The 27988-nt window shown below is 42.9% G+C and overlaps 1 protein-coding gene across 6 annotated transcripts; it reads right to left on the minus strand.

Moving 5' to 3' along the window:
* Window positions 1–1461: 1461 nt before the first annotated feature.
* On the minus strand, window positions 1462–27935 carry CTNNB1 (catenin beta 1). Of its 6 annotated transcripts, none has more exons than XM_053260676.1 (16): window positions 27912–27935; window positions 11675–11733; window positions 10785–11012; window positions 10451–10704; window positions 9958–10196; window positions 9669–9870; window positions 8874–9018; window positions 8048–8151; window positions 6485–6823; window positions 6100–6258; window positions 4932–5051; window positions 4300–4450; window positions 4075–4196; window positions 3240–3300; window positions 2456–2676; window positions 1462–2218 (listed from the first exon to the last, which is right to left on the minus strand). In XM_053260676.1, the coding sequence occupies exons 2-15, from the start codon at window positions 11685–11687 to the stop codon at window positions 2468–2470; spliced, it is 2346 nt and encodes a 781-aa protein (XP_053116651.1). In that variant the 5' UTR covers window positions 11688–11733; window positions 27912–27935; the 3' UTR covers window positions 1462–2218; window positions 2456–2467. The 6 variants fall into 6 exon arrangements, with proteins under 6 accessions (XP_053116651.1, XP_053116648.1, XP_053116649.1 ...); XM_053260673.1 differs by lacking the exon at window positions 27912–27935 and adding an exon at window positions 27713–27807; XM_053260674.1 differs by lacking the exon at window positions 27912–27935 and adding an exon at window positions 27436–27608.
* Between the last annotated feature and the right edge of the window lie 53 nt (window positions 27936–27988).

Raw genomic sequence — 27988 nt, forward strand, 5'->3', positions numbered from 1 at the left:
TGAATGTTTAGGCACAGTACTATAGGCACAATACAATACCAGCTGTTTTCTCGCACAGCTAGTAGTAGAAAGCTTGAGGCATTCATTTAGAAAACATCTGATCTAATGCACTGAGTATATATATCCACAACATGGGAAACATCTGAATAGCCTGATTTTATGGTCTCCCTACAGGCGTGACACTTAATGAGTAAATACCTTAATTTTAAATTGTACAAGTACAGTTGCATGATTCAACCTCCATTAAGGTGGCTACTCGGGGACAGGCCTTCTCAGTTGCTGCCCCGATGCTTTGGAATGCGCTTCCCTGCTGAAATAAGAGCTTCCCCCTCTGACAATTTTTTTTAAAAAAATTTAAAGACTCATTTGTTTACCCAGGCTTTTAACTAAATACTGTTTTAATAGTTTTAACTTCATTTTAAAATACTGTTTTTAAGGTTTTAAGTTGTTGTAATGTTTTAACTTTTTGCTGTCATTTATTTTAACCAATGTTTTAATTCCTTTGTTGTCATTTGTCTGTTTTAACTAATGCTTTAACTTCTCTGTTTTTGTTGTAAACCACCCAGAGATGCAAGTTTTGGGAGGTATAAAAATACGTTAAATAAAATAAAAAATTGGACAGGATAAAGTTCAGTTTTGTGGGAGCTTAGAAAAAATTCAAGAATTGCCAGGTGTGGCTGAGAGTCCCCCCTTTGGGTCCCTTTCAGTGATACCAGTTCTTACATATCCCAAAAGGCTACAATGTTCCTACTACAATACTCCCTTCTTCAGTGATACCAGTTCTTACATATCCCAAAAGGCTACAATGTTCCTACTACAATACTCCCTCTAAGGCGTGAGTACATGCTCATGTGTTTTTTGATATCCACTCAATTTTAAACCCCACCCAGGTTGAATCTGAATGCATGAGCTCACACACTGCCTTGATACTGCTGCCCAGAACCAGAACTCTTACTGCACACAGATGAAAAAATGAGAACACACTGACTCAAAGTATGTCTGTTGAATTCTATAACCCTTTGGAACCCAAAGAAACCCACCTTCTGAATTTCTCTAACAGCTTGTATAAGAGTTCTCCTCAGACTCCTCCTACCAATCATGCCCAGATATTTAAAGAGGTGCTCCTTCCTAGACACCAGTTGTCATTTTATTCTAGTATACTGCTTTTGTCAAGAGGCTACCTCAGCTGTTTCATAAAAAGGAGCACAGGGATACATTGTTATCCTGTTCCAGACACCCAAGTACACATTAATTACAGTCCCTCAAATATGTATTATCTTAAATCATTTAAGTTCAGCTCTAAATTTCTGGTAGCATTTGTGACCAATTTGTGCCAGCACTGCATGAGATTTATACCCCCATCACACCTTTGTATTAGAGAAAGATCCACTGAAGTTTACTACTTTTTGTGTGTTTCATTAAACTGAAAGTTAGCAACTAAATAACTTGACACAGCAAAAATGAATTAAAAGTTTACTTTAATTCTGAACCATTTGTATAACTGTTCTCATGAAGCATCTGTATCACAGCAGGCTACAATAACTTTGGGATAAAAGGCAACTGGTAAGCTGTCCAATACAAGGTTCCATATAACAGTTCTTACTGGCCCCTACCCAGACATCTCCAGATAAAGTTTTTGATCAAAAACATGAAATAGATCCACCTGCTTATTTTAAGCATATTAAAAAGGAAACTAATTGGACCATTTCTATTTGTCTAATTTTTTATACAAAAAGGCTACACAATGTTACACTTTTCAGAATACAATTAGAGCGATTATGAATTAGTGTTCTACACCATTACTCGATCCTTACAAATCAGAAATTGCTGTAGCATGTTCACTATAACTTAAACACAGACTTAAAAACCCTACAGTTACTGCCAAAAAGGAAAAAAAACTACTTTCAAAGCAAGCAAGGTCAGTACCATTACAGAGATTTAAAAATTAAAAAAAAGTTTTAAACAAGCAAGGCTAGGGTTTGATAAATTCCATCTTGAGATTCATTCTTGTGCATTCTTCGTTTCATGAGTCACTCCCCAAATCCATTTGTTACTCCTCGACCAAAAGGACCAGAACAAAAAGTTTACTTCAGTTGTTCCCATAGGAAACTCAGCTTGGTTAGTGTGTCAGGCACTTTCTGAGATACTAGCCCACCCCTCGAGCCCTCTCAGCAACTCTACAGGCCAATCACAATGCAAGATCATTCAGACAATACAGCTGTGTAGGAGGGAAAAAATAAAAAAAGTGTTAACACACAAATTACTCATGTTAGAACTGCATCAAGCCTGTAGCATGAAATGCCTAGTTAAATCACTTTTACAGGCATGAGTCAGTTTGAATGCAGATACCACAAGTTTGACACGCCTGTCTTACAGCTAACACACACCAACCCACTCAAGCAGTTCCCTCCCTGCCAACCAATTCTCAGACTGGTAGGTAGGCGAAGCTTCTTACCTAAAGGATGATTTACAGGTCAGTATCGAACCAGGCCAACTGATTACTGTCACCTGGAGGCAGCCCATCCATAAGGTCCTGGGCATGTCCTAGATCTGGCAGCCCATCAACTGGGTAGTCAGCACCAGGGTGATGGCCACCCATTTCATGTTCCATCATTGGGTCCATACCCAAGGCATCCTGACCGTATCCTCCAGAGTGGAAAGAACGGTAGCTAGGATCTAAGGAAGTTAAGGGTGGCAGAGGGGGGAAAAGCATGTTAACATGTTAGACGCACCAGAAGCTTCAAATATCAGTCTGTGAGATTTCATAATCCAGCCACACTGAAGTCATTTTATAGTCTGGACTTGTGGACAACATGGCAAGTCATTAATTATGCCTATGTGGCTTTGCCAATAAAGCATGCTGCTATCAGAAGCATAAGCAAACTCCAGCCAAGCCATTCCTCTGCTGAAAACCCAAACACCAATACTACAATGCACAAACTGACATTCAGACTTGAAATATGCAGCTAGAAAGACTTGTAGCCTGCCTTTTACCTGTCTTTTAGAAAGACATGTCTACATTTATATAGCCAGCACATTTAAGAAGACTGAACATTAGGCATTCTTAGGTTAGAAAACAAGCAATAAATCCATAATGCCTTGATGAGGTACTCCAAAGTTGAGTGTCACTTTCACTTAATAGTCCAAGTAACAGATTAACTGCAATGTGTTTGCAGTTCTCCATTAAGGGCATTTTGATTAGATTTGGTTTATTACGAGTCAACTGAATTCATACATACCATCTGGGCGATATCCAAGAGGTTCTCCCTGGGCACCAATATCAAGCCCAAGGTCTGCAGTCTGTAGGGAATATGCAAAGATCTCAGTACTTCATATGCAGGCAGGCACTTCAGAACAAATTCAAGGAATTACAGGAATGTTACTTTTGAAATAAAGAGCCACTTCAGGGTACACAACTGCAGTTAAGTATGGCATCAGTTGTTGAGCTATGGGTCCAGATTGGACAACTCATTTTTTTCATGTAGCAAGCCTCTTATGCCGTTGGCCAAGAAGTTTTGATCAAGATACAGGCTGCCATGCTAGAGCAGATTTGTGACAAATTTTTCTAGAACCAGAATAGTTTCTGCAATCCAGCTCTCTTATTAAAAGAATATTGGTATATTAAAACAATATTCTCATGTGACCATTAGATATGTTGACATAAAATTGCCTGAATTTAGATATAGGTCCTTTTCATTCCACATGCTCACTGAACAGAGTCTGTGCCTTCCAGACCTCCCCCCACTCTGGACACCCATGCATTTAGATGAATAAGAACATCTGGGCAGAACCAGCAGGTGCAGCAACACCCTGGGCTAAAAGATGGGGTGGTGCCTCCTCCCCAGTATGCATTCAGTGAAAGTATGGAGGACATTTGGGTGAAATTCTCTTGCCAGAATACTGTCAACCAACCACTGCCACAATAGGCCTATCTCCCCCTTCAAGGCAGTTCTAGGTGGTCACTACAAGTTGTCTTTTTTGCCAATACAGAAGTTTTACTAAGCTCTACTTGAACCCCAGCAGAAAGTTCAAGCTATTCTATGAGCAAGAAAGTTACATAGTAGTACAACTCACCTCATTCCAAGCCATTGGTTCAGTCCTGAATAGAGAGCTGGTCAGTTCAACTGAAAGTCTTTTCTTATAGTCTTGTGGTTTATCCTCAGACATCCTAAACAACACTGCAGCTGCATATGTTGCTGTACAGAGAAGCGGGGGGGGGGGGGAATGCACACAACATTTTAGCAGGGGAACCCACAACTGAACTAAACCCAATTCTACTCCACTCCCTAATTCACTTACCCACACCCTCATTCCTAGAATGAAGAAGTTCTGTCAGTGGAGCTGTAGCTCCTTCTGCTTCAATTGCTTCAGCTGCTTCTTTGTCCTGAGCCAGTTCACACAGTACACCTGCAGCCACTCTCTGGATGTTCTCAATAGGGGAATATAGCAGCTGGGGGTAGAATGGACACAGACATTCCAGGGTATAGTATGTTTTCAAAATAACCTAGTATCAGGCCTGAAAATACTGGCGCGCACTGGCACAGGGATGGACTTCCTCATTTAACACTGGGTCAACATGAGCTACCCTGCCTCTTTAAAAAGGCAAGCATGAATGACATCTCCAACTCGAATGTGCTTCTAGCAAAGCATATTAAAAGCAGTATGTACATCACTGCAAAGCAAAGTTTTGTGCTCCTTGCAAGTTATGCCCATAGAATCCACACATGTGCAGAGTCAGACTCTGGATGCCAATTTATATACACATTCTACAATTCTATACAGGTGCAGCAAAGCATGGAATAAAACCCCTTCTTTAAGAACTTGCCACAATTCCAAAAATTTTAAACAAGGTTTCCTGTAATCTGGACAAGATATTGTTCTTCCACAAAACCACAGCTGTTAAGCATTTCCTTCTAAGAGGCTTCACCTACCTGCACAAACAATGGAATGGTATTTAGACCCCTAATTACAATTCGATTGTGGACATCTCTAGCCAGGATATGAAGGGCTCCAGTGCAGCCTTCAACTATCTCCTCCATACGTACACCCTCCTGTAGAGGGGAAAAATTAGTAGATGTTACAGACTAGGTCACAGAGCAGAGAGTCATGCCTAATTCAATTCCAGGTGACATCCCCGAGGCCGGAGCACATCCATGTCCACCATCCCCCCACCCCTACCCATGTTAGCACCTACTCCTAATTTAGGTAAAGTAACCAAGACTGGTTGGGACCTTTGAACTAAACAATCTGTTCTAACCTACCTACTTGAAAAATTGCGATCTGTACCCCAACTCTGAAATGTTACAGACTGCAGTTTGTTTCAAGTAGATCAGTAAGAACACATTGGTTCAGATGTCACGACTGAACCTGGTTTTAACCTAGACCTGCAATAGGCACAGGGCATGCACATGCTCCCATCCACAGGGATGCTATTCAGAACCATGCGTAACCATGTTTCCACATGACATTTGAACCAGCCTTCCTATTTCTCATTTAACTGAACTGTCAGGTTAGCTTTCTAACTTAAGTCACTTAAGCTAGCTTTCTAACCCTCAAGTCACTAAGCTTCCAATGTAGATGTTGTACTTAAAACTACTGCAAGCTATCACTTTGAGTCCAGTCACAATGAAGTAGTTTACTATTCCCTTTTCTGAGGTGACCTTCAAAAAGGCTGTTTTTATTAAAATACTCAGTGTGGATAAGAGTAACGTCCTACCACCCCCCTCAACCTACAGTATGCTTACAGTGCTAAAAGGGGACTTGACACATGCATATGCATGATGAAGTGGAAATTCTAATCCATACTGAATGTGTAAGTTTAGTTCAGTAAGTGGTCTACTACTTTTTGATTCTGCAATGACAATGCTGAAGACTCCTGTCTGCAGCAAAGATATTGCTCCAACTAGAAGATATGGGCATGTATGCGTTTGTATTTAGTGCACACCGACTGCAACCCAGTCAGCCAATTCTTCCTAGTTGCCAGGAATGTGTAGATCTAGCCTCAAAAGTATTTTGTTGCAGGAATACAACAGACCCAATATGACACAGTATCGTGAAAGGCCTTGCTAAACTTCTCCATCTTCATCAAGAACTACATACCACAAACTGTTGCTGTGTGCCACCCATTGAAGTGCGACGCTGAGTATCCTGGTGTGCTCTAACCAGTAGCTGAACTAATCTTGGAATAGCACCTTGTTCACGAAGGGGAGCATGGTTTGCTGGACAGAGTGCAAGATTGCGAATCAGACCAACAGTAGCCTGTAATTAGAGGGAAGGTGGTTAGAAAACTACTGTAATATACCCCAGAACTCTGCTTCACTACTTGAAAGTTTGCTTGAAATAGGTTTTTAATTCCTCCCACCCTGACCCTCATTACAGACCCCATCCTGGTAGTCAGTGACCCTTCAGGACAGACATGCAGAAGACTCTTGCATTTCTTCCCAAGATAGGATTATACAGGCAGCTCATTTATAAGTAGCCTCACCTTGATAAGGGGCCAATGAGATGGTGGATGTAGAAGTTTGACCACCACCGGAAGTCCATAATGGAGACGAACTGCATTTTGGGCCATCTCAGCTTCTTGATGACGACTAGTGAGGTGACGGAGTGCACAGATAGCTGGCTCAGTGATGTCTTCCCTGTCACCAGCCCGGAGAACTGTGCGCACAAGAGCCTCAATGCCACCAACTTGGCACACCATCATTTTATTCTTGTAGTTATTACAAGTAAGGTTAGAAAGGATACCAGCAGCACAGGTTACAACATTGATATCGTCCGATCCTAAAAGCTGCACAAGAGTTCCCAGAAGACCCTCCATACCTTCCTGTAGGAAAGAGAGGTACACTTAATAACAGGTTCTCCTTGTGTCCAAACTCTCCCCCACCCTTTTTAGTTGCAAGCCATTGCTTCACACACTATCATGGTCACAGTTACCACCAATCCAGACAAAGAACATGTCTCTGGAGCATTTGTATCTGCAGGGGCCTGCCCTCATCTATGTAGATCGAATCAACCAGGATGGGATTTCTAAAGGATTGCACAGCTAGCCATAAGTAGGACTTCTCAGGAAAATCAACCACAGCAGGTAGGGCAGAACTATGGTAGCAGATTTCAGCCTTCCAAAGTACACACACTGCTGTGCTTCATGGTTGCCTGGGCTTGGTGGCCGGGGGGGTGGGAAGAGAAGAGAACAGCACAAGCCTTTTGTTCAATCCAGCCACTGAATGAAGATGGGGCATACACAAGCCATCAGGATTTCCCACAGTAGAAGAGGCTTAAATTGGGAACTAAGGGCACAAGCATGAGGAGTCACAGAACTCATTTGCAGTGTTCTTCTCTTAACACGTTCCTAATCCTCTTTAGGGCTGTACTGGTGAAAACTGGTTTGTTCAACTGTTGCTTTGCAACATTAGAGGACTGTCACTCCCTCTAGCTTATTTGGAAGGTCAGAGAAAGAAAGCAACTACTTTGATATAAAAATGGTGCTTTGAAAAAAGTGAACACCCTCTATAAAACATGGGAGTGGGAGCGATTCACTAACGTGCATGTCCAAGACAGGGGAAGGCAGACAGGCTTGTTCTGCCTGCTTTGAAGATTTGTATGCACCCCAAGTTTAGCCTGCCATGTCATGCTTTTCATCCAAACATGCCTTAGTTGTCACAATAAGCAAGAAGAAACTGCAGAAGAAATGTATACTGCCTTCCAACAAAAAGGTTATCGAAAGTGGTTTGCCACAGTATTCCTATTTCTCACATACTGGCTCTATTAAAAGAGGATTATGTCCTACTACTAAAACAGCCTAAAGAACAGTTTTTGCTATTATATATAGCATGACTCCGTGCAGCTTGGCGAGCTCTATGCGCACAGACGTTTTTCTACTCTGTTCTAAGACCAGTTTATTTCAAGAACTACCAAAATCAGTTCAGGGAATAAGAAGAGTATACTAGTGCCACTTTTTATCTACCCATTGTGACCAAGGCAGTTTTCAAATCCATATAGGGGAGGGTTATAGCACAGGTTTTCAGGAGAATGATTCCCAAACACTTACCTGCTTGGTTGCAGCATCTGACAGATTTCTAAGAGTCCAGAGACAATTCTGAACAAGGCGCTGGCTTGGATCTGTGAGGTGGAGTCCCAAGGCCTGCATCCCACCTGAAGATGAAGCAATTTTAGACACATTATATGCCTTCCCTCTCTTTTAAACAGAAACCAGTACTTGAACAACTCTGCTCTCACCACAAGCATATAGTAAAGGAAAGCTTGTGTTTGCAGGTGCGCCTGTCACTGCAGCAATCCCACATATATTGCTTTTTTAAACAGGATTAACTCCTTGGACTATGAGGATCACTCCCAACTCACCTAAGATACATGCTACAACAGTTTCAATAAGACTACACACTGCTACATTTCTGTGCGAACAATCTCAAAAGGAAATTAAGTTCAGCTGTGATGCAACAGTGTTGAGGCTCACAAGAACACATTTCAGCCTATGGCTGCTTATGACTTCTACCTGCTGTGCATCAGGGTCTTTACATCCCAATTGGGCTCACACACAGCTTCATAGTTAGACATGCACATAAGCACTGGGGTCTGAATTCTTTAGAATTCAGAATCTACTACATTAGATAGTGTAGGAAAGAATTAGACAGCTTTATAGTGCTTCAGGACATAGAACACATGCACCTCCCACCCCGTTATGAAGCCCCTAATTAGACCATACAATATGGCAGCTGGGAGATATGAACACATTCTCAGCTTGTGTTTCTCTGAACCTAGTGGATATGAGCCAACTGTCAGTCTCCAGGAGCCACTGTCTTAACCTGAAGCTTTCTGCTAAGTCTTGGTTCTCTCACACCCATGGAAGCAGCACTTACCAGCCTCAACAATTGCTGGCTTGTTACTAGAACAGACTGACAACACCTTCAGCACTCTACTTGTGGTCCACAGTAATTTCTCATAGGTATAGGTCCTCATTATGTTTACTAGGGCCTGGGGTCCTCCACTTGCCAGAATGATAAGCTGCAAAGAAGACAGACATTTTTAAACACACGAATACATCAGCCAGTTGACATTAATGAACTGCCTGCTTACATCTACACATCAGGGATATAGGAGGTTTTCCATATTGAGGCCTTCCCAGAGTACTTGCCCATATATTCCTAGTGGAACATCAGAAGTTGCATTATATCAAGTCAGACAATTGGTCTAGCTAGCTCAGTACTGTCTACACCAACCGGCAGCAGCTCTCCAAGGTTTCAGGCAGGAGACTTTCCCAGCCCTACTTTGAGATGCCAGGAATTGAGCCTGGGACATTCTGCATGCAAAGCCGATGCTCCACCGCTGCACTACAGCCCCATCCCTTAAGGGAAATATCCAGGGCATCTGGTGTGTGAAAAGTCCCAATGAGAAGTGTGCCAACATAGCTCAAGGAACGGTGACAAATAGAATTTTGTCTGGATGATGAACTGAGTCAACATCTCTTAGCACTATGAGAATATCTTACACCACACTGCTCACATGCAGTCACCCATTCAGATGCAAACCCAGGCAACCCCTGCTTAGCAAAGGGGACAATTCATGCTCGTTGCAAGACAGGCTTAATCCCATGTTGTTCCTATACCAATTATGCAAGGTATAGGCACATATATATATATATATCTGAAGCTCACCTTGCTTTCCTGATTGCCATAAGCAAGAATTTGAAGACAATCTGTTGTAATTGCCAAAAATTTGACGTTTGTCTTGTTGAGCAACGCAACCATCTTCTGTAAACCACCAGCTAGACGAACAGCCATTTTGGCACCTTCTTGATGTAACAGAAGATTGTGCAGAGTAGTAATGGCGTAGAAAAGTACAGAATCCACTGGAGAACTGCAGAGAAAGCCCAGGTTAGCAAACACCCATTCCAAGACTGATGGACATTATAGAGATGACTATATTGAGGCAATGATTACATACCCAAGCATTTTAACCAGAGCAGGAATACCTCCCGATTTGAAGATTGCCAGCAAGCCTTCACGATGATGAGAGAGGTTATGTAGTGTACCTGCAGTACAACGAGCTGTTTCTACATCATTTGTATTTTGCATTGTACGCACAATGGCAGATACCATTTGAGGAGATCGCATGATAGCATGGCGCGAAGCTTCTTTTTTGGACAGCTGATGAACCATAACTGCAGCTTTGTTCACCACCACCTAGAAAATATATTCAAAATTACTATGTTTTTATGTTCGTTCATTCATTCGATTTCTATACCCCCCTCCAAAAAATGGCTCAGGCAAGTTTCCCAGGATCTGTAATTAAATCACTGAAGCACTTTCAGTATACACTACAAGAATGTACACTGGAAAGTGTACCCAACATAAATAGCATATCCCAAGTATCAGCCCCTAGTGTGCTCACACCAAAAATACTGATCAACATGAAAATGACAGTTACATGCACATACCTGGTCTTCATCATTCAACAGTTTGGTCAGTTCTGGGATAGCACGAGTTGCAAGTTCTGCATCATCTTGATAGTTTATCAAGTTAACCACAGCATGCTTTAACATCTGTGATGGTTCAGCCAGGCGCTGCACATTTGTTGGATGAGCAGCATCAAACTGTGTTGATGGGATTTGCATGCCTTCATCCAGTGTTTCTGGAAACATGGCAGCTCGAACTCTCTGTGCTCTGGTCATAGCATACTGCCCATCAATATCTGGAACAGAAGCAAGCACTTTACAAAGTAAGCAAACACAAACAAGTGGAAAATGCACACACTCATGAGATTACTCTTACCAGCAACTTGCTCCTGGGTGAAGGACTGTGAGAACCCCTGTTCCCATTCATACAGGACCTGTGTGGTATCAACGTCTTCCTCCTCAGGGTTTCCTTTGCCACTCAGAGAGGGAGCTGTTGTTGTGGCACCAGAGTGGATGCCGGAATCCAGGTAGGACTGTTGCTGCCAGTGGCTTACAGCTGCTTTTCTGTCTGGCTCCATTGCCATATCCAACTCCATTAAGTCAGCTGCAAGGGATTAATATTTTAGAACTGAGCTTAGACACATTTTTGGTGAAAGACATTTTACTTTCCATAAAGAAATGCAAATTATGTAACTATGAAAGTGCCCTGCCAATACTAGAATAGCACAATTGATTCAGATTAATATGGCATGAACACAGCCAGCAGAGTTATTTGCTTTCCATCCAATGCCCATTAAGCTCTGTCTAGCAGTGTTCAAACTTACTCAGATAACTTATTGCTACTTTTAAGATTACTACTGGATTTTCCAAGCAAGTTACCGAAAAAAGTAGTAAAATGTTGATTATAGAACAGTACCACAATTTCCACAAATTACAGCCTAAACTAGAATTGATGCCAAACAGGGCCCAGCTTTTGGAACTGTACCAAGGTTAGTAACCTTTCCAGAAGCCTACATGTATCTGAACCTTCATGAGATCACTTCAGAGTGTGTCTCAGCAATTAAGAGCAGGCTACTTGGTCTTTTACATAAGCCTAAAATGGCTATCTAGTGAAGCAACCAAGACAGTCCAATTCCAGATGATCTTGAAGACTTCTTGGCATCCAGGACTGTGTACAGTGTTCAGGTGTGTTCTACAGGGCTATAATGACTGATTTATATACTTCCAAGATTAAGTGTCTGCAACTTCATGTATACCAATACACACCTTGGGTTGCCATGTTCCTTGGTGTGCTCCCAGAACTGTGGTCTGCTGTACTTCAGACCCTAAAAATATATACAAATATAGTTACTTATACTGGCTTTAACAACAAGCCTGGGGACAATTCTAGGAATTAGACACATTATTCCCTAAAAAGGTCACTATAAAGGATTTTTAAAATTGCTATAGGATATGAACTTCACAATACCTAGAGATTAGTTCCTACATAGATGGATAAAGAGACTGCACTGTTACTGTGTCTGACAAATCTTTCAATAGAACAAGTCAACCATACACTGACAGAGTGGTAAAAACCACCAACACAGGCTAGTAAAAGTCAGGTGACTGTACCCCATACATTAGCCACTTGCCAGTGAAGGTTCCTCACATGACAGCATTAAGGCCTCTATTTTGCTCTCCTGTACCAAGCAACCTACAACTACAGACCATTTCTTGCCAAGTCTTTTGCAGAGCTAGTAGCCAGTAGCCATCTACAGAAGGTTGCTGTTCTCAACTGCAGTTGAGGGATTTAGTACTCGGTAGACTGCCACAGCCCAAATAAGACATCACCCATCCATATATACGAGCCTCTGAACCAGGCTTTTAACTGTGGCTCCATATGACACCTGAACGGGCCCAAAACTCAAGCTTCTGTTCACTGAGATTACACATAATACATGCGTTTAACTGGGGCATAATTGGTTTTACAACCATACAGTTTCAAACCAAGTAGACAGCCAATTCCCAATAGTATATTATGCTCAGTAAAGAAAAATCTCACATACAAGTAAGCAGAAACCTGATATGAACTGCTCAGACCCATGTGTCATGTTGGCATGCTCAACAGTGAGCAACAAGGATAGGGATATATTCCTACAGCCTTGTACTGAACACAGCTAGAATGTAATTGTTTACAAGTTCATAATAAAAATTTTTACACACACTAAAGTTCTAGCTCCATAATAGAACTTATACTTTAAAAACCTATTTGCAGTTTGTTATGTTTAGACAAAATGGAGGAACTGCTTTCCATTAGTTTGGGGATAATCTTCCCTTTAGATGAATATTTACTACTTTTTAAGGTTTAGTCTCCCTGCCTTTGACTTTTCCAAGGAAAGGGACTGGAAAATAAGTTTCAACACCCCCCAATCACAAGGTATCAAATGTTCCAATATAAGTCAAAAGAGTAAGCCCAAATGTGTTTTGCAGGTTCTACAGTTTGGTGTGGTTCGAAGATGTGGAAGTTTAAGACAGGCCTTTAGCCCTTCCAATTTATTTGTAGTTTTTTGATACAATCTTTTTTTGCTTCAAAAGTCATCTGATCCAACAACTTACATGGTTAATGGAGTTCGTGAACAAGTAGTTCTTATGATTACATAATCAGTGCTTCAGCTCAACTCTATTATCTACATTTATATTCCAATCACAAATTTAAGAACCCATTTCTAATATGCCCTTGGAAACACTTTCAATTGGAGGTATCATATGCCACACAGTGTCCTCAGTCATTCAATACCATTAATTTACTACATTCTGCTTGCCATCATATTTCCAAAATGATCTTCCTCATACTCCTTGGGAATCTTTCCAAATTACTGTACTGTCATTACAGCAAGTTACACAAGTTCAAGAAAGTGCAGCTCCTCTGAAAATTGATTTAACACCTTTTAGTGAGTACTTGCTACACCGAGGTTCACAAGCTAAGCTTTTGCGACATGCTCCAGTGCAGGAATTTTAATTATGCTCCAAACAGCTGTGTTGTCTGAAGCATACAGTGAAAAACAAGTCTAATGGCATATTCAATGCAATTTAAGTGGTAGGTAAGACGGTTTAGAAGGGACTATTCAAAGTCAGATTACTAAGATTCAAAATTCACTGTTTGAGGAGCTGCCATGAAGCAAAGATCTACACTTGTAATGGAGGCTACATGTCTGTATATTCAGGACAACATCTAATGCAATATGATGTGCTATAGTAGCAATCACAACACTGCTTTGTGTTTCTTGTACTTGCATTAAGACAAACCATCCTTTAGTGTAGTCATACCTTCAAGAAGTTCCTTCGCAGCTAGCTATTTTTATCAGTTCAGATCTGATAATATAGGCAACTTCTCAGATTTTCAACCTCACAATGCACAGGGAACCATATCAAGTTGTACACAGTGAACCCAAGATGGGCTAGTACAGCAACAATTTCAGCCCCCTTCCTGGCTGCTTTTAAGGCCCTTCTTAAGACCCACCTGTTTCGCCAGGAGTTTGTCCTTTAATTATTATTATTTTAATACTCAATCTCTTTATTTCGGTCAGATTATTTTAATTAATTGTTATTGGTTTTGTTGTTCGCCGCCTAGAGTCTTTGGAGGAGGTGGTATATAAGAAAATTTTAATAAAATAAATAATTTTTACAAGACAGGCAGGATGGTGTGTACTGGGTTGCCTCTTCCACACAAGTGGCAGTACACATAATAGTGTTGCAAGAGTTTGTTTGTTACCAGCCTTAGCAATGCTGAACTCCAAGTATATTTGCCACTGGTGATAGGAAGTAGAGAAGTGTCTCATTCTTCATATACAGAAATTGTTTTGGGACACATTAGTGAACAAGCAGAATCTTTCAAAGTAGCTTCCTACAAAATGTGACATACCTGCTTGAATTAAAGGCTCAATGCTCATCACAGTTGCTAGAAAGGACGAACTTATCAACTGGAATATACTGCCACTCTTATGCTCAATTAGTTTCCTTTCAAAGAATAAGTACAGCTTTCCTGAATGTGTTGAGGCACATTTGCTCTATAAAGCATCTAAGTTTTTAACCTGAGAAGTCGCAGTTAAGCATGTTCTTTGAAGAACTTTTAACCTGTATACATATTACCTAATGTTAATAAGGACATTACTAGTAGCATCAAAACAGAAGCACAGTCTTCTGTTCAAGAGCAATATAGGCTTTGATGCTGTATTTCAATATGCTACATGTTTATCTATGTAACACCTCCTGGAAAAGAGAGAGAGCAGCAGGAATCTTGCAGAATTATTGTTTTAAGACTTGTCAAATGTAATACTATGTCAAAAATTAACTCAGGGGCAGTTTCATACTCTAGAATGGAAGTGCAGCTTCAAGGCTGCAGTTTAGCTATCTACTGATATCTGACATGTATAAATTTTCTCAGTTACAGAAAGAATGGCGTAAAATGGTTCTACAGACTACTCAGTTGTATAAGCTTTTTCATTAATTTAATTCACAGGGCCCTTGTTTGAGCTGCTATCCTGACTCTCCTTCAAGAAATTCTGAGTTCTGGCTTACAGGGTTCTCTTCCCCCTGCCCCCAATTTCATCCTCATACCCATCCTGTAAGTTGAGCTAGGCTGAGATAATAACTTATTCAAGCAAGCCAGCCAGGCAGAATCCACACACCCCCGCACCTCATAGAGTAGAGGGCAGTCTGGCTCCTAAATTTTTGGGTTGGCTCATAGAGGCAAAGACAATTTGTTGAGCTCTCTATGGCCTCTGAAACTCATCTACATTCAAGCACATTATTAAAAATTTGTATCTGTAGGTGTCCTTAGGTAACTTAATGTCTGAAGTGCTGCTAGCATACTGCACTGAAAGAGTTGCAAGTTAAGTTACTAGTATGGACACACATGGAGCTATATCCTTCGCTCCGTTTACAATTCAAAAATTTGAATACTTGGAATTATTTGATACAGCTATGTTCTGCTTTCTTTGTGCATGTTTTCTAGGTTTGTGAAAGTAGCAGATGTGTTTAGTCCAGCCTGCCCAATGCAAGAGAGAGACTGCAAGCCTGTTCATGTCTAACGAGTCACCTAGGTTTCTCAATCTAGATTTAAGGCAGAGACTTGCCAGTTCATCCTTATGCTAGGCTAGTCACCAGCAAGCATCTGAAAGCAAAATCAAGTAACAATTCAGATAATAGCTAGCTTTGGACAACTTTAACATCAACATAGCAGCATAGCAGATGCTCAGTTCTTTGGACAGTATTTAATGTAGAGAAATGCTATAATGAATGTTAAAGCCTATGGCTTCAATGTTTCAGTGCTAAAGTGTTCTACCTTTGTGACGTATGTTACTAAATTTCCAGTAATGGTCAGATTTATAACCACATATAGAGAGGAGTTTACTAAACCAGTGAGTAATGAGCCAAGTATTTGCATTACTGTGCTTTTAAGCTGCACAGTAAAGAATATAAGTTTCAACTTGCAACAGCAGAAACTGAAGACTTCAGCTTAATACATCATGCAGGGTACCCAAGCAGAGGTGAGCTTTCTGAAAAATTTTGAATTGGAAATTTCACAGGCAAATTTCCACCTTATTTGCATAAAGTTTGCATTAAGTTTTTCTGATGCCCTCAATGGATTGTGATCTATTTGGCACGTTATCCGACACCATATTTCCCACACAAACATTTTTCAAGTAGAAATGGAAAGTTTTCCATGGAAAAATTTGTGAAAGACTTCCACCCCACATCTGTCGTCAAGTTACATCCTGTTATAGATCATAAACAGTTCTACAGCATCCAAGTAGTTTGCCTTTGGTATTTAAATACTTCAAATCACCTTGGACAACTTTCAACACACACACCCCAAGAGCCTTTCTAGAGTATTATGTAGAGAATGCTGTTAATTTACCCCTTAACCTGTTACCAGTTTTAGCTGCAGCAATACTGTGTCCCGAGCAAACTGCAAGTAGTGTTGCTAGAAATGTTAAAACTCCCTGCCATTCTACTACTGTTTCCATTACATAGAGTGCTATATAAATTGGCCAAAACACCATGGACATCCACTGGCATATGGTATCACAAGCCCACCTTCTAAATTCTCAAGAGAGAAGCTTGACCCGCCTACTCTTCCATCCCTACAACAGCTCTCAAACTCAACACTAGCAAAACTATCCAACTGTAAAGTAGCAGGCAGGTCAGGACAAGCAATCTCTAGCATGCAGGTCAGGACAAGCAATCCTTCTGCCTGTTCCCCGTGCCCAGCAGAGGAGCAAGACCATCCACCAGCAAGAGGCACAGGGTGAGAGCCTGTGCTGGGTGTGGCTCCTCTGCTGTTTGCAATCTGCTGCTGCCTGCCGGTGGGACTTCTGCCTGCCAGCTTTGTTACAGCTGAGTGTTGGCAGGAATGGGGTCCTGGGCTTCCATCTGCCTGCCCCTGGGCTACTTAAGAGACTGCCAGTGGTGGCGGGACCGTCACCGAAGGGTCAGCACCAAAGGGGGTTGCCACATTGGGGAGCAATGAGGGCGAGGGCCATCCCCCCTGCTTCAGTATTGTTTGGGTTGGGGGGGGGGGGCGGCAGCTGAGATAAGGCTTGGGTAAGATTTGTTTTGAATATTTTGGAGCCTGTCTGGAGATGGGGAGATCAGAGAGCGTGTCCATTGGTCTCGGTGTGGCAATCCCAGTAGTGGTGGGGAATAGAAGAAGTTACATTGGTAGGTCAGCACGCCGTTACAGGGGAAGGGAAATCAGAAACTTAATAGCTGTTTCCCCTTCTGGCTGCCCTGCCAGCTCTTTGACCTTGGGGAGTAGTGCCAACAAACCGCAGAACCTTGCCTTGCTCCTTTGTAACGCCAGGTCAGTCCAAAACAAATCTGAAGTAATCCATGACTTGATCAGGGATGAAGGGGCTGACCTGGTGTGTATCACATAGACTTGGTTAGGGGAGGCTGGGGGCCCAGTTTGGATAATATCTCCCTTACCAGGATAATATCTCCCTTACAAGGATACCTATCAGAGTGTCTGATCATATTGAATGTGTATACATACGTTTGGGGACCAGGGATAGATTGGGACTTCTGTTGGTGTACCGATCACCCCGCTGCCCAACAGAGTCCCTAACTGAGCTCGCGGACTTGGTCTCGGGTTTGGTGTTGGAGTCTCCCAGGCTTATGGTGCTGGGGGACTTCAATATCCACTTTGGGACTGGGTTGTCTGGTGCAGCTCAGGAGTTCATAGCGGCCATGACAACTATGGGCCTATCCCAAGTGGTCTCTGGACCGACACATGTTGCTGGTCATACTCTTGATTTGATCTTTCATTCTGATCAGGGTGGTGTTCCGTGGGTGGGGACTCCTGTGATCTCCCCATTGTCATGGACGGACCACCATCTGGTTAAGGTCGGACTCACAGTTGCGTCCCACCTCTGCAGGGGTGAGGGACCTATTAGAATGGTCTGTCCAAAAAGGTTATTGGATCCAATAGGATTCCAAGAAGCCTTGGAAGGATTTAATGTTGGCCCTGCCGGCGATCCGGTTGATGCCCTGGTGGAGAATTGGAATAATCAGCTCACCAGGGCAGTAGACATGATCGCTCCTAAGCGTCCTCTCCGACCCGCTTCAAAAATGGCTCCTTGGTATACAGAAGATCTACGGGAGCTGAAGCGGCAAGGTAGACGACTGGAGTGCAAGTGGAGGAAGACTCGACTCGAATCCAACAGATTACGACATAGAGCACATTTAAAGATCTATGCTCTGGCTATACGTTCAGCAAAGAAGTGTTTCTTTTCTGCCCGTATTGCTTCCGCAGGCTCTCGTCCAGCGGAGCTATTCAGGCTTCTGAGGGGGCTAGTAGGGCCCCCTACTCCCCTGAATCCGAATTCGGAACCATCAGTTGCCCGCTGTGATGCTTTTAATGAGTTTTTTGTGGACAAAGTCTCTCGTATTCGGGTCGATCTAGATCTAGATTTAGACTCCACAGTTATCGCGGTATCAGATGCAGAGGTATCCAGCAACTCCTCTTGTGTTGTTAGACTGGATCAATTTCAGTTTGTGACTCCTGAGGATGTGGACAAGCTGCTCGGAACGGTGCGTCCTACCACCTGTCTGCTTGATCCTTGCCCGACGTAGCTTATACTATCTGGCAAGGGGGTTGTTGTGGAGATCCTGGTGGCAATTATAAATACCTCTCTGAGGGAGGGCAGGATGCCTCCTTGTTTAAAGGAGGCAATTATTAGACCTATTCTTAAGAAGCCTGCCTTGGACCCCTCAGAGTTTAATAGCTACAGGCCTATCTCCAACCTCCCATGGTTGGGCAAGGTGATTGAGAGGGTGGTGGCCTCCCAGCTCCAGGCGGTCTTAGAGGAAACTGACTATCTAGACCCATTTCAAACTGGTTTTCGGGCGGGCTATGGGGTGGAGACTGCCTTGGTCGGCCTGATGGATGATCTCCAATTGGCAATGGACAGAGGAAGTGCGACTGTTGGTCCTTTTGGATCTCTCGGCAGCTTTCGATACTATCGACCATAGTATCCTTCTGGAACGTCTGAGAGTGTTGGGGGTGGGAGGCACTGCTTTGCAGTGGTTCCGCTCCTACCTTTCTGGCAGATTCCAGATAGTGTCACTTGGAGACTGCTGCTCTTCAAAATCTGAGCTTTTATATGGGGTCCCACAGGGCTCCATACTGTCTCCAATGCTTTTTAATATCTACATGAAACCATTGTTAGAGATCATCCAGAGATTTGGTGCTGGGTGTTATCAGTATGCTGATGACACCCAAATCTATTTCTCCATGTCAACATCATCAGGAGAAGGCATATCCTCCCTGAATGCCTGCTTGGAAGCAGTAATGGAATGGATGAGGGATAACAAACAGATTGAATTCAGACAAGACGGAGGTACTCATTGTGCGCGGTCGTCACTCGGGAAGCGATATTGATCTACCTGTTCTAGATGGGGTCACACTTCCTCAGAAGGAACAGGTACGCAGTCTGGGAGTGCTTCTGGATCCACACCTCTCCCTGGTTTCGCAGGTTGAGGCAATGGCCAGAAGCGCTTTCTATCAGCTTCGGTTGATACGCCAGCTGTGTCCGTTTCTTGAAGTTCATGATCTCTAAACAGTAGTACACTTGCTGGTAACCTCCAGACTTGATTACTGCAATGCGCTCTATGTGGGGCTGCCTTTGTACGTAGTCCGGAAACTACAATTAGCACAAAATGTGGCAGCCAGGTTGGTCTCCGGGTCATCTCGAAGAGACCATATTACTCCTATATTACAGAAGTTGCACTGGCTGCCGATAGGTTTCCGGGCAAAATACAAAGTGCTGGTTATAACCTATAAGGCCCAAGGTATTTAAGAGAGCGTCTTCTTCTGCATGATCCCCATCGTCCACTAAGTTCATCAGGGGAGGCTCGTCTGTGGCTACCTTCATGTCGTTTGGTGGCCACCCAGGGACGGGCCTTCTCTGTTGTCGCCCCGAGACTTTGGAATGCACTTCCCGTGGGAATAAGAGTCTCCCCATCTCTAGTGGCTTTTAAAAGGGGTCTAAAGACTTATCTTTTTACCCAAGCTTTTTAGCTTTTTAAACTTTTGATTATTTATTATTTGTTTTAAATTGTTTTTAGTATTTGTTTGTTGTGAACCGCCTTGAGACCTTGGGTTAGGGCGGTATAAAAATGTGCTAAATAAATAAATAAATAAATAAATAAATAAATAATAATAGTGTGTGTTTTTTTTTTTAAAAACCTATATTCACCATCACAGCAGGTATACACTGTTTAAAAGCAGATTTGTGGTAGCCTGGCAAAGCTGCCTGCTTCTCCCACCCACCACATGTAAAACCTTGTCCTGCTAGCCCAGGGCTTCAAAATTTCAGCATCCCCATCTACTGACCACTGTGGCTTAAGATGCTGGGAACTGTAGTCCAATGACAGCAGTGTGTGCTAGAAAGTTGTGCAGCCCTGTGCTAGCCCAACAGCACTACGTAGGTTATGGTCATTTTAGCTGGTCTTTCCTAAAGTTAAGGACATTGACTAGATCATGTTTACAGGGTACCTGGGCAGGTGGCCACTCCAGTACTATAGAGGATTTGAATTTTCTAGGTACAGCTTACAGTTAGGTATAGGCATTTCAATTAAGAGCTGCCAAGAACATTTAGGGTAACCTCATATCTAATGTTAGAACACTAACAAGCCACTTTCTTCCTTCAACTGAACAGATAAGTTCTATAGAACAAGGTGGAGCTATGCTACTTTATCTAGCAAGCCATAGGTATTATTCAGCACTTGTTCAGATCAAGACAGACCTCTCTTAGCTACTGTCCTTAAATAACTAGATTAAAGGTGAAGGGACTACTCCTCCCTATAATCCATGTGTTATTTGTCATGTTACTCCTGAACACCAGCAAACAGTTAAATTAGCAGTCTTCTCAACTGAAAGGGTTTATAGTAGAGTTCCCATGGGTGTGCTATGATCAAGCAGAACCATGTTTAGCAGAATGTATGTTAGCTCTATCCATCCAAACACCCCATCTCCCCCAGAGATCTACAATACAAAAGAAACATGAATTCAGGAAGTAGTGTTATTAAGCCTCATTTTAAAAATTTCCTGAACTTGGTAGAAGGCAGATCATGCAGTCTACATTTTTTTTAATTTGTTAGTAACATGCACTCATTGCAAGTTTCAGAAAACTCATTACAACATTTGAAGATTGGATATCATATGAACTTCCTCCAAGAGACTGTAGTACCAAGCCTCTCCCCATTCAAGATGAAATAAATCTGGTTATTAAGGTGCAGCTGCAAGCATGGCTAGACTTCAAGAAATTTCTGCAGTTTTAGCCTAATTCCTCTGGCCATTTTCTTTGAGAAGCCAAGTCAGCTAACTTAGTACTCAAGTACAAGGTACTTTTAAAAGATCTTGGTCATGCAAGTTCTCATACAGCTTTACAGCTTTGAGGCTTCAGCTAGCAAAACCTTTGCCTGCCTATTGCTATTACAAGAAGTGATCAAGACATGTTAAGTTATGACAAGCTAGAGCCAGCTTGCTGGCAGTAAGCAGTCCTTCATGGAAAGATTGCTGCATCGGGATGGGCAGCTTGATACTAAATGAAGTCAACTGAGCAGAGAAGTACTTTGCTTTTTAAGAGGGGAATAATCAACAATGCCCCAGAGTTCAAGAACAGACCATGAAGTCTTATCTTCTATAGGCTTACATATCAAGATACCACAGAAGGCTTTTCAACTACAGAACTCAGACTGTTTTCAATCAAGTATGTGTCCATCCTACACATCTTCAGGTGTTAGCATTTGAGGATAACAGGCAACATTGCAGCTATTCCAGTTTTTCCAGCTCATGCAAGGCAAAGTAGGTCTGGCAAAATGAAGGAATAATTTCCTCTACAATGATGCTTGAAGTTGGGCACTCAGGAGACACTATCGTTAAGTTCACTTTTTGAACTTCAGTTCAATTTTGAAGACTATATATCACAACACTCAAGGCAGTGTTGTACAGCACTTATTTTTTACCTTCTGTTAGTTTTAATATTATCAATCATCAGTTGTATGCTGGCAAAGTCACCTCCCTTTACATTCCCAGAACTATTGTGGTAGCTCTGTTTGAAGCAAATGTTTCTGCCCAACCTGACCTAGGGGCCATCCATGTGTCTATGGATCTGCAATATAAGCATGCATGCAACATGCTTGAACACATGCATTATCATGCTACAGAAAATTAAGAGCTTGCCAAAACCACCCACATGGATACACAGTTATAAAAATATCTGCAACTTCACATGTTTGAAGTGGCCCTTAGCCTGGAGTCCGAATAAGCAAGTGTTTTGGTGATCTTGTTAATATTATATTTAAAAACTTGCTAACTCAGATAGAGCATGTTTAACTCTCTTTCAGGTCCTCCACCCAATAAGAGGTCTGCTATACAAGCCAAGTCTTGTACTACAATTCTACCTACAGCCTTTAATTACCAACCATCCTAGTTTTAACATGCAACTGCTTGTCAAAGGCATCAAAGCAGTTTTACTGGTTTATTACAATCTTCAACTTAGGCAATTAGTGTCATCATTTCTGATTTTAACCTCTGATGTATTGATGACACCAAATAAGCCACCTTTGATTCAACATGATCAGATGTTTATGAACTAAACTCCCAAATACAGGAGCCATCACAAATGCTGGTTATCCCTAGACAGCATATTCTTACCATAGGCAAGTTTAAAGTTAAATAATGCAATATTAAGGTCTGGATCCAATTAAGCACCAGCCCTATAAAGGTATCCAAGGCTGAAATCCTATACTTACCCAAAAGTCCCAGTGAATAAGAGATTTTCAAGTAAAAATGCTTACGATTGTGCTGTAATACCAATACACTACATCCAAGGTTACAGTCAAAACCTTTGGGGGGGTTTGTAAACCCTGTCTTGCATGCTATATTAGACTACTGTTTGACCATTTTAACACCTGGGCTTCAAGTCATTCTTATTGTTTCTCGAAAGTTGAGCTACTGACCTATATTGCACCAGTGCTCCATTTTCATTGTGATTCGTTCACAAGTCTACCCCTGCATATGAACCTGGGTATGCAATTACTCTGCTTGAACACCAGGTACTTATTCCCAAGATATAGAATCAGGAATTGTGCATGTACACACTGCTAGCATTTGAATGAAGTATGATTTCTGTTTTCATAGTTAAGGTTTCCAGACTGACTTGTTACTGTTAAACATCACTGTGCAGAAAGTATACTTTCAACACCAACCAAAACCATCATACCTTCCTTTGTGGTACAGTCTGTTAACCAAGTTCCATTTAAAGAGCTAAACTGCCATGCTAGTGCTTAAGACAGCAGTAGGCAATGTGTTGCTCATCAGATGTTGCTGAACTACAACTCCCATCACCCCACCACAATTTATTACAGCTGGCGATGATAGGAGTTGTAGTTCAGCAACATCTGGAGAGCCACACATTGCCTACCTCTGGCTTAAGATAACCACCTAACTTCTTGCTCCTCCCAGAGAAAACTATAACCTAGGTAAAACATATGGCAACCTTTTTGGTTATGGCTTTTGTGAGCTGTCAAGTAGAATGGCACAGTATGGCTCAGTGAGAGAGTAAAGCACTAAACTGAACATTTTAATTCAGTTATCCAGGTGTGCTATAACCATTTGCTCTCCTCTCTCAATGGCTATAAAGGAATAGCATTTTCCTCACATCGAGTAGTGGCAGTTGTGTAGTGTTGACATTGCTCTGACTGTAAGCAAATTCAGGTCACTTCCATTTTTCCTACGCTGAAGTTAGTTCATAAAAACAAGCACACCAGGTTTAAATAGTCATACTACATGCAATGAATGCATTCATATGGTATCTTAATATCTTCATATACATGCTAGTTGCACACAAGCAAGACTTAAAGGAGCCTTTTCCCTCTAAACATAATTTGGATAAAAGAGACCTTTCAACATTAGACCACAAAGTTCATAGGTCAGGACTGGAAAGGTTTCAGGAGCCTGGAGGCCAAAATTAGCTTTTGTGAGCCGTGACTAGGCATATAAGATGCCCCCTTTTCTTTAGAAGTGTGATGGATATAGCTAACTGTTTGGCAATTATGATCTATCCAGACAACAAAAATGAAATATTAAGTGGCAAAAGTTTCTAGACAAAGCAAACTTAATGCATTAGATTTATAGTGCAGGCATTAGGGTTCCGTGTGTGTGTAGCCAATTCTCAATTATATTCTTCTACCCTTGGTTCTTAAATATTAGGATCACTACCCTAGATGTTGACTAGTTTACAGCACAATCCTATGTTTACTCAGAAGTCCCAATGTGTTGAGCTTATTCACAGGAAAGCATGCAAAGGACCGCAGTCCTAGCCCACTTTAAAGCATTCATATTGCGCCAGAACAAGTCAGTCATCCTAGCTTCGTTACTGACTGGGAGCTCTAGCTAATAGGTACCATTTTGCTTAGGTGTGCCTCGTGTCTATTTCTAGAATTCAGTTAAGACCAGTTATACTTCTCAGTATCACATGAACTAATCTACCAAACTATCAGGCTTGGATGGCAGACATGCTCTACAATATTGTACTGAAGTTTAGCTTCTATTCTGCCAGATTTTGAGGGTATGCTATGCTAAATATCTTGTTTTACGTCACCTTTTCAGAATTGTACACTTGGATACAACTGCAGCAATAATTCAAATCAGTTTTAGAACAGAACATGTCAGTCATGTGTGAGATCTTCACATGTACAGCTTGATCCTATGTATGTTTACTCAAAGTCCCATAGAGTCCAAGGCAAGACACAGGACTGCTGCACTAGATACATATTGCAATAACCCAGGGACTAATTTAAAAAGCAAACCAGCACTGTCATTCCTGTTCAGAAATTGAATTTGTTGAAACTTAATAAAAGTAATTCTATTTTATTTACCTAAATACAAGACTAGTTCTTTCCCCCCCAAAGTTGTTGGGTATTAAAAGTCAGGAAGTCAACTTAAATTCAGAATCCTGTTACTTTTGAGTAAACACAGGTATCACCTGTATTTAAACTATTTTTAAGAGGTTCATCTTAAATTCAGTCATCTATTAGGGTAAATATGGTGCTTTGCTTCACACATACAAAAGAAAAGAGCTTGTTTGGGCTCTTTAATATAGCAAATACTATATTCAATATAGTATTTGACACAGCAAGTGTAGGAAAGTTACAATTAAAGTCATAAGTACTTTAATATTTCATGTCAAGTACTAGCTCCTTTAAAATCTGTCATATTTTAAAGCAGTGTTTATCCATTTTCCATTAGATGGTTTAACTTGACTGAAACTTGCTGTTTATGATAGCTATACAAAAGGGTATGAGTCAAGTTACATGTTACACACAATGTCACTCAACAAACATGTTAGCTTACTTGAGCTTTTTTTTCCTGAAAAACATCAAGATAAAAAGGTCATAGCTATTTCAGCCAGCATCCAGTTTGTTACATATGGATTTCTTCTTAAGAAGTGCACTATTTGTTTAATAGCAGTCTAACACTGCTACTTAAGCTGAAGGACAAGGACAACTTTTGCCAAGTTAGTACTTTAGGCATGGAGCCTGAAGTTTAATCTAGGCTACTTAAGTGTAATATTTAAATATATGGTCTCAATGGCTTCTTGAGGTGTCCAGTACAGTTAACAGTAATATTTAGAGCTTCACAGTAGCTTCCATATTGTCCAGCTGGAATTCACAGGCTGCAGGTATTCCAGACTCTGCTCTTAAACCCCCATTTTGCAAAACAAACAAACAAAAAATCCTGCTGAGCTCTTTTCTAGATATTTCTCATACCATTCCACTTTCCACTACCAAACTGCACATTTGAGGGCAGAAGTGCAGTATTTCTTGAAGAAACAGATTCAGAGCACCAATGTGCACAGCCATTGAGAATAATCAGAAAGCTAGTATGTACAGCTTGCAGTAGTTCTAGAAATGGTCAAATCTGCATTGGGGATGGGGAGAATGTATCAGTTTTTACTTTAATGTCATCTACGACAAAAGTAGCAGATAACTGTATCAGGACTTGTTTGAGTCAAACTTAATCTCTGTGGAAAAGCCACCGGAACACACCCAAGCATCTACATTATGAGAAACCTGACCAATACAACAACATTTAGGAAAACTTAAGGTCATTGCCCTCAACTCTAGACTTAGCAACACACACTTTCCCTCTAACTTTCCAACAGCAAAGTTCCCTCCAAGGCACCCCTAGAAGATCCGTGTGCCGCCCAAAACAGTTCGTAGAGAGTAGCCATGCTATCCGCTCCGAGTCGCCAACATGCTTTTGCTTAAACCAGGGTCCTGAACGGCGGGAATTTGAGCCACTCTCCACCTTCAGCACTAGACAAGAGCGTCTCTCCTGCAAAAATATGCATGCCAAAACGAGACAAAAAGCCCACAGTGCAACAGATATCTGGTGCTGCCGACTGCAGCGAGGCTGTGGAGTTAATTACAGACAATCCAAACAAACCCGAGACTCTCCCCCTCCCCCCTCCCAGCATTGTGGGCGAAAGCCCGCCAGCAGGTCGGCAAGAAACGGCTCCAATCTCAGCGACGGCTGCAGCCGCCCCAACCAGCAGCCTACTCCAGCCCTTGCGGCGATCCCCATCTTCCCCGCTCCCCAGGCAAGAGGCGAGGAGCCGTGCTCGCTTCGGAACTACCGCCACTGCCCCACGGCATCCTGCCCGCTGGGTCCAGAGAGCCTCCCTTCCCCACAGAGCACAGGACAGTCCCGACCTCCCTGGAGGGAGGGGGGGCTGGCTCTGGCGAGCGCCTTCCCTGCAGGAAAAGTATAGGCTCTACCTGGCACAAGGCTGTCTCCGCGAACTTGTACTCCACCCACATCCATAGAGAGGAGGCAAGGAAGAGAGGAGGAGGAGAGCGGGAAAAGGACGCTATTCCCCCCACCCCGCAACTGCGGTGGTTCTAGCCTTTGGCCTCCGTCCCACACACGCAGCCCGCCCCAACTCAGGGGGGACGCGTCCCGGAGCGCCGCTGCCGCCCTCCACACCACTCCCTCCCCCTTTAAGGCAACTCTTGCTGCTGCTGCTGCTGCCGCCTGGCGGGTCCCCTTTTCCGACCCCAACTTCGGCTCCCTGCCTCGCTCCCGCGGCTCTCCCCACCCGGGCATGCCCACCCCCGGGGAGACCCACCAGCCAGCCACTTCCTGCGCGAGACAAAATCCAGGCTTCTACCCCCCAGCGCGCACACACACACACACACACACACACACACTCCACCGCCCCTGCTCGCCTCGCCCCAGAGAGGAAGGAGAAGTCGAGCCGAGACCACCAAACCCAAGTTCCCGTGAGGAGAAAACCGGCGAGTAAACAGAGGAGAGAGAAAAAGCAAAGAGCCCCCCAAACAGCACTAACACTGGCGGGGAGACGAGAACACAGGATGCCCCCCACAGCGCCTCCTTCCAGCCGCTGCCTTCGCCGCTGCTCCCACTGCTCGCTATAGCCGCAGCATGGGCGACGCAGGCGCCTTCCCCTTCTCACCGCACCCGTATGAGTCTTCCCGGGTCCACCACCGCCGCCGCTACTGAACCAAGAGAGAGGCTTAAAATGGCGTCGCTCGCAAGGAGCTTCTTATAGCGCGAGTGCAAGAACTCGACTGTATCCTGCCGCCGCGTCGCCGGGCAGTGAGCGCAGCATTCCACAGGCAACCCACCCAGCAGCGCGCAGGGCAAAAAGGAAAAAAAAAAAGAAAAAGAAAAAAGAGGGTGGAGAAATAGTGCCCCTCCGCCCTTCCCCTCCCTCCCTCTCGCTCACTTACAAGGCGGAGGGAGATGAGCGAGCGAAGAGACGGCAATGGAGTTTCGGGAAGAAGAGGAATTGTGGGAAGTTGACGAGGATTGGGGGTGGGAGAGAGAGGCTGTGGAAAGAGGCAGGATGGGTGCAGGGATCCAGCAGAGAGAGTGGAGGTGTGATGAGGCCAGGGGGAGGGGGGGGCGCCAAGCAGAAAAGAGAAACACCTTTTTCTGGAGGCTGAGAATGAGAGGAGTTCCCGCAGCCTGGAAGAGAAGTTGCTGGGGGACGGCCGCCGTGTGTG

Source organism: Hemicordylus capensis, chromosome 6 (assembly GCF_027244095.1).
Source record: "Hemicordylus capensis ecotype Gifberg chromosome 6, rHemCap1.1.pri, whole genome shotgun sequence".
Taxonomy (NCBI): domain Eukaryota; kingdom Metazoa; phylum Chordata; class Lepidosauria; order Squamata; family Cordylidae; genus Hemicordylus; species Hemicordylus capensis.